The following is a 12251-nucleotide window of genomic DNA, read 5'->3' as shown; positions in this document are numbered from 1 at the left end:
TTTTTTGTGTTCATCAACAAAACATACACACAGATTAGAAATGATGATGGCTTTGGGATATTTACATTATTATATTTATTTACATTTACACTTCTCCCAATGTCCGATTTTGGTAAACTTTGGATATTAAAAGGCCTGAGCTGATATTCTGATCTTTCTTTGTACTGCTCTGTACTTCGCAGTTTTTAATATGGCCCATGCAGTAATATCCTATTGATGTGTTTACACTGATTTGAGATAGCCTGTGATATTATAGCTTTACTCAAATCAATACTTCTCTATGCAAGGGTTATCCAAGCTATCTAAAGTAGTAAACATCATCTCATGATTTTAGCAAGAGCATTGCACTCACTTGAGATTTGTGTCAATGTTATAGCTTATTTAAATCAATATACAATCGAGACACAGTGATTTACTTGCATTTATCTATCTTATGTAGTAAAAAATCTTCCTGAATTGAATGAATGTATAGTAATTTAGTATACTCTTGCAAATATTGCTGAAGGACACAAAATATACTTCAGGGTCAAATTTAAACTATGTTCCGATGAAACCCCAGTAAAGCATACTTTATATTTTTCTTTGTATTGTAACTGACCATTGAAGTCAAATTTGTCTTCAAGTTTAAGGGTACATTATTTTTTATTGGAAATTGGAATAGTCTTGAATAGCGTTTGGCTATACATTTTATAATGTGCAACTAAAATACAGTGGTATTGTGTAGCATTTGACTCTGCACACACATACTATGATACTGTAGACATGCACAGTCTAACCCCAGTAGTACGATAGAGTTAAAAATAGGCCATGGCTATCAACAGATACCATGAATTAAAAAGTGCAGTATATAAGATTTCATGATTTCACCGAGAGCATTGCACTGACTTGAAATCTATAATTAATGTTATTAGCTTACTCAATCAATACTTCTCTCAGAGAGTAAGCAGTTTTTGGCATTGCAGTAGTAGTAGAAATCATCTCATGAACATGAAACTAGCTTTCCTAATATAAAATATATAAAATGAAAGCACTCAGAAAGTACTTGGCCAAATATTGCCACAGAGGGCGCATGTTGATAGTTCGACCAAGAATACAATATTTCTTTTTTGTTATTAATGAACCAATTTCATTGAATTTTAATACTGTAGGCATGTTCTGTAAAAGTATATACCTACAGTATTTACACCGAAAAATTCAGAATGATAACTTGAAAATTGTAGGTGATATCTATCGTGCTAACAAACATACAAAGTACGTACTGTTACTATACTTGGCAAAATTCTATTTTAAAGCCAAGTAATAATGGAGAGCACTGACTTGATTTGTTGAGTTTCATTATTCAATTCAGTAGCTCTGAAGAACAGTTGGCCACATCAATGTAAGCCCAGTTTCATGGTTCATGAGATCTAGGTCATTATGATTTGTGCCCCTTTTTCGAAAAAAGAACCCCCTATAAGAATCTTTGCACAGGCTCGAGATCTGCTACTTAAAATTTTTCTCTATGTTGGTACGTATTCTATGATATTTATTTGGTAAAAATTACTTCATCCTTTCACGTGTAGGACCGTAAAATATATTTATAGAAGAAAAGTGATGAGGAAACTTGCCCAGTATCGTGAAATTCATAATGCGTACCAGTGTAGTAGATAGATTTAGTACAAAAGAACATTTACACACTCTACTGTGCATCCAATATTGTGTGCAGTAGTTGATGTTAATGGTAACTATCTACATATTTCAATATTTTTATTTAAAAAAACCCCTGTTTTATCACCTCGTAATTTGTTGCTGTTAACACCTGACTGATAAATGAACATCCCTAAACATATGTTTACCTCTGGATGTGAATATCGATTGAATGTCAAAATACATTATACTATCAATCTTTAATATTAATGAAAATACAACATAAGTCAATTAATTGCTAAATGTTTAAAGCCAAAGTGGTAATATGTTCTGCTATGACGATCAATCACATAATTGTGTCTTATACTCAATGATAAATTGCTTTAACATTTCATGAGCAAAGGCAGATGATCTTAAATCTTGAATTTGTAAGAAAGACTCTTGAAATTAGGCAATCTATTTCATGCCCAGCTTACTTGGATTAACCGAAAAAGGCCATTGTTAGTTTATTCCGGTGACCAACACTATACTACTGTACCAACATTTCATCAGCAAATGTAGACAATCTGAAATCCAGTGCATATAAAGAAAAACTCTTTAAATAATAGGCAATCTATTTCGTGCCCAGCTAACTTGGATAAACCAAAAAAGGCCATTGTTAGTTTATCCGGATGACCAACACTACAGTCTACTTTACCACCACCACTCTTAGTTTTTGTAGTATCATTTTAACCCTAGTACAGTGTTACAAACTTCATTTTAATCTGTCACACCTTTAAATAAACTCCAATTCAATCGGTCATTCCCTTTAGATAAAAGCCTTTAGGGTACAAAATTTGTGTGAATCTAGCATTATAGTATCGGGATATGACAAAAAACAATTAATTTATTGTTATTTGCTAGTTGTGTGACGTATGTTTTATGTAAACTCATTATTATTTACACATTATTTATTTATTGAAACTTGTAATGAAAAAAAAATGATTTATAGATAATAATATTATTGTTTTGTTTTTGTTTTTAATTGCTTTTTGAATGAGAGTAATAAATGCATGATGTGTCGTATTAGCAAATTCCATTATCGATAATTCAGTTAAAAAGTTGTATAATTTGAAGCCTATTGGGTGCAATAAAAGAACAGAGTATTAGTAACAAATGCTTATTTTCACAGCATTTATCATAACACTCAAACTTGTAATATATTTTAAGCATTCATGTATAAACATTAGGGATCATGTCAAAATTATTCTGCTGCAGTTACTGCAGTAACTATATTGTTTTCCTGCAATTTAACATATTATTTTAGTTTGTTTGAATAAATTTTATGAACCATTCACTTCAATACACAGTATAAAAAAAGCTTGCTAAATAATTGCATAAAACTTTTTTTAAAGAGTACACTTTTAGTAAACTGCAGTAGAGTAGTTTTAACATGGTCCCTTTAAAATGTGGCAGAATAGCAAAACATCCCTCAGATGAATAATAGAATATTCCTTGTGTTTCAATATTCTTCTCTATGCCCGTGTTTCACATTAACTGTGATTTTATAATGAACGTAATATGTTCTGATGTGTACATTCCGACTCGTTCAATTGTTCATGTCAAATGTTTATTAATGTTGCAATTTTTCATAACCATTTCCATTAGATATCTTGAAGACAATGTGTCAAATTTGAGTAATTTTAGAGTAGGTAAAACATTTTTTATAGTATGTATAAACTATCTGGCAACCTGTTTTTTATTTGGCAGCTTTCTACTATGTTGAATTAACACATTATTTTTATACTTGAAAAATAAGAAAGAAAATCGTCTATAGAAAATACAGGTTCAGTACGCGAAAATATACTTGTATGATGTTTGGGTGGCACTACAATGTGGATGTGGTATGGTTGCTTGCCAAAATAAGTTTAAATCTTGAAAATGTTTTAATCTTTTAATGCAGTATGTAGATTAGGTTTTTAGAAAAATTTTCTGTATAATATTTATACTTAATGTACTGAATAAAATCCTTTTTTTTGGTCAAAATTTTTTGAGATACAGTACATTTAAATACCAATTTCTTTTTATTTATCAGTTTTTGTTTTGTTTGTTTGTTTGTTTGTATGTTATGTTATTACTGCAGTAGCTGTAAGATGACAGGTTTTATTTATAGGAGAAAAGATGACATTGAGAGGTGTGGTTATTTAAAGCTTTAGAAAGATTAAAAGAAAAGAAGTGTTGTATTGGAATTATTATTATTATTATTTTGCTATTTCAGTCGGAAATAAATAAAAATGTAAGCCCTATTATCGTATTATTCTGTTGTACAGAAAACCAGCATTGTTTCGGTAACACTTATATTATCCCCCAAAATAGACCCAAAACACAAATGACATGATAAATTTATTTTGGAATTTATTTATTTTTTTTTTGTGGATAGGTTGTGTAGTCTTCGTCTGACCAGATTATGTGTATTAAAACCTTTGGAGAATGACTTAAGTTCACTTATCATAGCTGTACGAATGCAGGTAAAGTAGTCTAAAGCTCTATCTACACTATCAAACTAGTTTGACAAAACAAGTGTGATGTGCCTAAATATGGTAATGATATGCCCAAATATGGTAGTAATATGATACCATCATGTCCATATATAGGCATATCACATTTTTTTTCACCTAAAGTTTGGGTGCAGACAGAGCTTAAATTGAGTATCGAGAGACTGTTATCCTATCACAGCCCCTTAAATCATGAATCTTGGGATAGTGCTTTTAACTTTAATACTATTTTTTGTTGTTATCTAGAGTTCAAAGCGCACATTACGTTCAAATGAGATTGTATTTTCATCCAGTAAAAATCTGGAAACTGAACTGGATCTTTCATTTTCATTACAGGTAAGGTCATTTAATTGATTTAAATAAACACAATTTACTGCAGTTACTACAGGAAATGTATTATTATTATTATATCATAATAGAGGAAATGTAGAGTACACTTACACTTACAGGTTATGTTGACCTACTATGTGCACACGGCAGCCACATGCTGCATATAGACTATCAACTACACTACTACTTTTTGAATATTTTAATGGAAATACCCGTCCAATGGCGCACACGCAGCCCCATTGAGCACAGACAGGCACGGACCAATGCCTCTCACATGCTAGTCTCTTAACATTATGCCATATTTTATCAGATGCGAAAAGATGTTTCACTATACACAGTGTAAACATACTTTTTAATTGTATAGACAAGCTACAAACAGGAACGTATTACAGATCAAAATATTTCAATATACCTTTACTCTTGCTAAACATTTCTTTGGAATTTAAAAGCAAATAAACATAAGTTACCTGCAACAGTGTTAAATGTTTTCTCAATTATGTTACTATGGTGATGGTGATGTAACTCTGAAAATTCCATTCTAATTATAGACTGATAGATAATTTACATTTCAAAATTGCTGTTTGCCATGGCAACAGGTCTAGAGCTTCATTGTAAATGTGGAAATAAAGAAGAAAGAAATAAAAGACTACAATCAGTTATTTCAAATAAAGAATATAACTGATATTTTAATTAAAGTTTTTATGAGATCTTTATTGTATTTTTAGATCAAGAATTGACATTAAAATGATACTGTATTTGATTAAAATACTAACAATATGCCTGGTTAAAACTGTGGTACAGTCGGTTATAAGTGCACGTATCATAAATGTATTGCAATAGGTTAAAAATGTGCATAAATTAAAGACACAGATTTAAAGGCAATTGTTGAAAAATGTATTTGTTTTATTTTGTACCAATTTTGGAAAAATACATAAATAATCCAATGATAAAAGAATATTGTTGATGTTCTGCACTCGGTGGATAACTATAGTGTTTGTAAGAAATCTCAATTATATAATATTAAATAAATATTTATATTTTTGTCACTGTTCTGTAGTCCCTTATTGGTGACAAGTTCTTATTAAGATCATAGTTTGATCACTCCATCTTTTTTCTTAATTGTAAATAGACTAATTATCCCACGGTGTAGGTGTTCTTATACTAGAGTCAGTAAGAAAGAATACAGTATGACATTGCAATGTAATTAATGACTTTGATTTATATCATTAAATCAGGTGAAATATCAGATACATATTTCCGCCATATTTTAATGTTATGTGTCTCTTGCGACGGTAATAAACAATCCGAAAGCATCCGACTTTAGATAATTAGTTACGCTAGCAATTATCCGCAATTAAAATGAAAATTAGTACTGTAAAAATAGAAAAGGTAAAGTGAATTCCAGGTGAGGTTAAATTCATTAGAAGCGGAAGGAAGTGATTTGGATGTGGTAACAATGTCATAATGTCGGTGTACTATTGAACTTGTAGCATTTATTTTAAATGTATTAATTGGCATATTCAATTGAAAAAAACGTGTACTCTAACTAAGGACCTAGTGAAATCTTTGTTCTATTAGTATTATGGTTATTAATGTAGTCGATTTCATCCCTAACTTATCTGGATAAACCAACATTGGCCTACAGTATTCTCTTCGAGAAGAGAGCTACAAGTAGTGTAGCCCTTCATTCAGACATGTTACTTCTACCATGTCTCGTTCAATGATGATGGTGGTGTGTTGGGATGTTCCCACTTGAGGTCAGGGTTCATGGAATGTACAATTATCTGAATGAGATTTTTCATAAATTGTTTATATATTAGAGTTGTAGATCTCTTCTCGGATGGAATAGGCCAATGTCGGTTTATCCAGGTAAGTTGGGAACGAAATAGACTACATTAATTTGCCAATACTAGATGGCACGCTCGCTTCGCTCGCGTACCATCTAGGTCGTGCCCACAGATGGTTCTCGAATACACAGTATTTCCAGCGAGAAAAAAATGGAGATTTCAAATGTACGTACCGCAGGACTATAATACATTGTCGTTTACAGAAACGAATAAATATACACAATGATTTATGTAGTCAACCAAAATTAGCACCCTGGGAATTACTTCCGAAGAGAGAAACAAAATGAGTCAAATTTTTTTATTTGGACTAATTTAAACAAACCCAATTTGTGTTTTGTATGTAACATTAAGGGTTGAGGGATGGGGGAAGAAGATAGGTACAAAGAGGAAACATTTTAAAATATATTCTTATCCACTCAGTAACGAAATATTGTTTTTAATGTTTTATAGGCCTATAAATAATATACCACTAAATACAGTAAAACATTTACGATTTAATACGGTACTTTGTTAAAACTCTCACTGTCATAGTCGATTGAAATAGTAAAGTACATGTAACGATACACCACTACGACGTTTATATATTTTTAAATTATTAATACAAACGTTGAGAAGCAACTGTCAGTAATAACGTTTATTTATTTGTATATTATATGTTTATAATCTACAGTAGGGCCTACCCACACTCACAGTAATAAAGTTTATTTGTATATATTTTTATATTACATCTAACAGTACCAACACTCACAGTAAGAAATTTGCGATTCAAATTGCGATCAAAAGTGGTTAATACCTTAACAGTATTGTACAGCATTGCAATACTATTTATGTTTATTCTCCAAGGGGGCCCATAAATCTAAATCTATACCTCTATAATGGTTAAACCAAATAATTTGGAATGTTTATTTGTATATTATATGTTTATAATCTACAGTAGGGCCTACCCACACTCACAGTAATAAAGTTTATTTGTATATTTTTATATTACATCTAACAGTACCAACACTCACAGTAAGAAATTTGCGATTCAAATTGCGATCAAAAGTGGTTAATACCTTAACAGTATTGTACAGCATTGCAATACTATTTATGTTTATTCTCCAAGGGGGCCCATAAATCTAAATCTATACCTCTATGCTTAAACCAAATAATTTGGAATGTTCCATTCATCACAAATCAATACATTTGTAAAAACGTATATTAAATGTATCAAAATAGTATTTTTTAAAGAAAATCGGCCTGTCTTCAACATTATGATGCTGTACTCGAACTGTTCAACCGGCTTTCAGCTATTAAAAACAATTATCGTAGGAGGAGATAGGAAAATGCGAAGCCTCCTCGCATTTTTGTGGCGGGTATTTTTCAAGATGGACATCCATTAGACAGTGTATACCACGATCGGAAAACACCCCTATTTGGGGCAAATCGTTGAACCTAAATTCGTTTTAGTCGTCAATAACTAATTATCTAACTTAATTTAATTAGTAAACAGGGTTACATCAGGTGGTTAAAATCAGTACCGAAAGTACGAACCAACTTTATATACCATTGAGTAAAAATTCTAGAAGTAAGGCGCGATTTACCGAATTTTGCCCTTACGTAAATTTATATATAGATAATACTATTCGAACAAAGAGCACACGTTTTTAGACTACATAGACTACCAACACCACCTTTAATTTGTGTAAACTTATTTGTTGAAATACTATCTGAAATATTCTTTACTTAATTAATTTACTCCTTTTTGTGTAATTGTATTTTGTATGTACAGTATTGTTTTTATGAGATGAATAAACAGATTAGTTTGAATTTAATTTGATGCAACAGAAAAATAGCACTCAATATTTAAGATCCCTGATCGCAAAACGCCAATTAAGATTAGAGTGTAGATTAATATGATGTCAATTTTGATGTTGTTGTAAAGGTATCAACACTTTAGAGCTTACTTGATGCCTATTCAATCAATTTACAAAGTGAAATTGGGTGATTGATTAGCAGATGAGATACTTTGCTATCAATCCCAGGGTCGTTGGTTCAAATCCTTTCTGGGTCTTTTATCAAAAACATTGCACAATTACTGATTAAACAAAGTGTGTAATGAAACCTGTAGTTAAACAGCTTTTGCGCATCTGATACTGTTTATGTGGAACTCTGGCTTAATAGGATGAAAGAGGCACTCAAATTATCATTTTCACTTGTATGCTCAAAACACCTGTCATGATATGTCAAATGAAATTCGTCTACTGTACTGTTGCAACATCATCTATGTACAATACATATTAAAAATACAGGTCAGACTTGTACAGTACCTGCCCTGCACACTGATAGAGCACAAACAAATGTGCATTTATTCCGTTTTTTGTTTTACCGCGCATAGTTAATTAAAATGTCAAAATGAACCATTTGTATATCACTAATGTGTAGACACCTAAAAATTCTTCCTTTGACCTACTGTACACCCTAATGCTTGGTTCCCACTAGGACGCAACGCAAAGATGTAAGCCGTAACATAAGCGATTTAACCAATAAAAGTGATGTATTATTCTAACTGTTGCTTGTGATTGGTTAATTTGCTTATCGTCAGATGAGTGGTGTTTTATGAATTAAATGGTTTTGTTATTATTATTGGTTTTTTTATTTATTAGTATCCACATTTTCTGAAACGAGATGGTAACAGATTACAAATAATGCTTCAGAGGAGGAAACGCTACAAGAACAGGACAATGTTAGGGTACAAAACCCTAGCAACCGGAGATATAAACATGTCAGAGGTAACCAATTACTTATAGTTTATAATACTAAATTGTATTTTAGGGATATAGGTACTACTGCATGGAGGGTGTATTAACACAAAAGACCAACCTCTTAGATATCAATTTGAGTTTGTAGCCATGGAGATAAAATGTATACAGAGGAATGTGAGGGGTACAGGTACTTAATACATAATGGAAACTTAGAAGATTATTTGAAACAATTTAGAGGAGACTCATCAGTCAGGATGGTAAAATAATACAGTAAAAAATATAATTTTATTGTATAATTAAGTACTATAATGTTTTAAAATCTCTATATTTGGTTATAGAAAGTATATTCTAAAACCATTCAATGACTTTCTGAGGACGGGTGAGGTCAAGTTGAGACCGCAATTGCATTGCAGCTAAAAATTGTTCCACAGAAACACCATTTTTTACACGGAATTTTTGACCGGAATCAATTGGGGTTCGATTCTTTTTTATGGTTTTTTTAAGGATCAATTTCTGTTTGGCCAGAAAAATAATTTTTTTTTTATATCGGTATCTTTATTTCAATAAAATATCAAAAATACAATATCAAAACCATAAATGGCAACTAAAAAGTTGAATTAGGGCACTTTTATACAGTTTTTTAAAATACAGTATAAATTATAAAGTTGTACATAATAATTATTGCAAGAAAAAAGACACAGCAAAGGTTTTTTTTTTAAATACGGTTAAAAAAATTGTATTCGCTTGGTCAATAGCTAATTATTGGTCAACAAGTTTGAAATTTTGTAGTTATTACATTTGAAATCAATAAATTAATCATGTACTACTACTACACACACTTACGGTTTTAATAATTGTGTATAGACATTCGTATATGATATAATATGTTATATTTACAGAAGAACTGAAAAATTAAAAAGGAAAAATGAATTATAGGAACTGTATTTCTATTTTTTAAATTAAAAATAAAATCTGTAAACATATGAAATAGATTTAGTATTTGGCTGAAATTGAAAAATGTACTTAAAAATGCAAAACAACTTAATTAATTTTGTTTATGCATTGATGTATCTGTAGGCAAGCCTTTGTAGAAAATTAGATATCTCTCAGTATTAAACAGCACACCATTAAAGTAATTGAAAAAAATAAATATACTTTGTTTATATAAACCAAATATGTGATGTTAAATTTTAAAGCATTTTCGATATTAAATAAATAATAAACAGTAATTTATGTTTGTTCAACAGGTTTTACAGAAGTCAAAAGATAGTCAATTACGATTATTCAACCAGACCAAAGAAACAGAGAAAGAAGTTGCAGTGGTCAGTGTGTTAGGTCTGTCCAGCCAACCAGTTGACCAATTTAGCAAGCGACTACAAGGTAAGATAAGATAAGATCAACTTTATTTAGTTTCAGACAATTATTAAAAACATGACTTGCATACAAATGCACAAGTTAGGCAGTTAGGAGTTAATGTTTATATAGTTCTAACCAGCCAACCAGTTTACTATTACAGTCAAGTAAGCACAAGGTAAGAACAAGTTCTCAGCAATTTGGGAATTGCAAGATCCAATGCTAAAGACAATGTGTTACTATCGTCTGCAACCATGACTGCAAAATTATGATATCTGGTAGTCATCATAGATAATAACTAAAACTTCTGCCTTCTATGAAATGCTGGAATAATAGACTGTGACTCGCAGCCAACTGGACTGAATAGCACAACGCATAACAGCTTTCATCTACAGGTCCCCCAGTGTTGTACATCTGCTCTTAACTCATTTGTCCACAAAAACAAACAAAAATTAACCAGGACATCAGTTATCTGGATGAATCGTATATTCTTCCTTTAGGATAAACTCGTTCTTTTATGTGCACTCTAAGAGCTTTAAGCAGAGGCTCCAGTTTCAGGTTCCTTTCTAAGATTGGTTGTACCAGTAGAATTATGAACCTTAGCTAATGGTTTGCGCTGCCCTAAGCGCTCAAATGTTCAACTTTAACAACCATGCTGCTATTAAAGGATGGCATAAAAAAATTATTATTTTTTACTTTCCGATATGAATAAGCAAAATGCATTCAAAAGAAAAGAAACTTTATGCAACACAAAAAATGTGATGTGCCCATATATAGACATGATGATGTCATATAACTACCATATTTGGGCACGTCACTACCATAAATAGGCATATCATACTTTTTTTTGATAGTGTAGAAAGAGCTTTACAGAATCCCAGTATAATTGCAATCTAATTTTCTCATGAAGTTCTATTTTCGTTTTTAATTTGAGCTCACAGATAATGTGATTACAATATCGCAGATTTTGATATAGCAATTAATCACGTTAGTTGGCGTATATAAATCTTGCTGTAAAGGAGATGAGTTGTATGTTATTTGACGAGATTAAAGGCTTTAATGTTTGCTCCGAGTACATACTTGATAGTAATTTGTTTTTACTTAAAGACCCCTTCCCTGCAATTTTGGACGTTTTTTGGAAAATAATACATATATATCACTTTAAAAACATTAAACCATGTCATTCCTTGTCTTAAATGTACGTTTTATGGTAAATTATGATAAAAAGTGAGAAACAATGCACTACCTAAGTAGCTCGCGGCGATCGACTTCTCGTGGACGGTCTTAGGCCTAGCCTAGCTAGGCTTAGTTTTGTAGGCCTAGCTGGTAAACATCGATAACGTACGAACATCGTACGCTAGCTATATACCTAGCCTGACGTTGCATAGTTGCTGCATTAATTGTCTTTCTATTTTTGCCAGACTCCGTTGATACAAATTGGGGAAAACCCGGTATTTTCGCTGAAAAGTTAGGAGTCTTCCATTTGTTTTGGCTTCACGATCGATCGAAAAGTGGGCGAATTACAGGTGAAAAACAAAAATATCAATCCGCGCGCAATGCATTTTGGGATTTATAGCGGGCCGCTATAATTATTAGAATCGATTTATTTTTCACATTTTTAACCGTTTAAAGACGAAAAAAGTTATCGCAATAGGACCATATAGTATTATTTTTACATTAAATATAGTTTGTGATCTTAAATTATATCTAAAAAACGTAGGGAATGGGGCTTTAAGTATTGTGCACAAAAATGATACTACTTTCTCTAAAACGGACGGCTGGTCACTTTATTTTGCAAAGTAGATGAATACAAATTA

At 31.4% G+C, this 12251-nt stretch overlaps 1 protein-coding gene across 2 annotated transcripts in view; it reads left to right on the top strand.

The window, feature by feature from the left end:
- The window catches only part of LOC140060595 (phosphofurin acidic cluster sorting protein 2-like), a 68843-nt gene that overhangs the window by 21281 nt on the left and 35311 nt on the right, over positions 1-12251 (top strand). For both annotated transcript variants that reach the window (XM_072106876.1, XM_072106875.1), the window contains exons 2-5: positions 4046-4133; positions 4407-4496; positions 8983-9108; positions 10329-10461. In XM_072106876.1, coding sequence (XP_071962977.1) covers positions 4046-4133; positions 4407-4496; positions 8983-9108; positions 10329-10461 — 437 coding nt within the window. The remainder of the gene's footprint in view (positions 1-4045; positions 4134-4406; positions 4497-8982; positions 9109-10328; positions 10462-12251) is intronic.

This window comes from Antedon mediterranea, chromosome 10 (assembly GCF_964355755.1).
Source record: "Antedon mediterranea chromosome 10, ecAntMedi1.1, whole genome shotgun sequence".
In the NCBI taxonomy this organism is placed as follows: domain Eukaryota; kingdom Metazoa; phylum Echinodermata; class Crinoidea; order Comatulida; family Antedonidae; genus Antedon; species Antedon mediterranea.
This window is presented reverse-complemented; position numbering and strand designations above follow the sequence as displayed.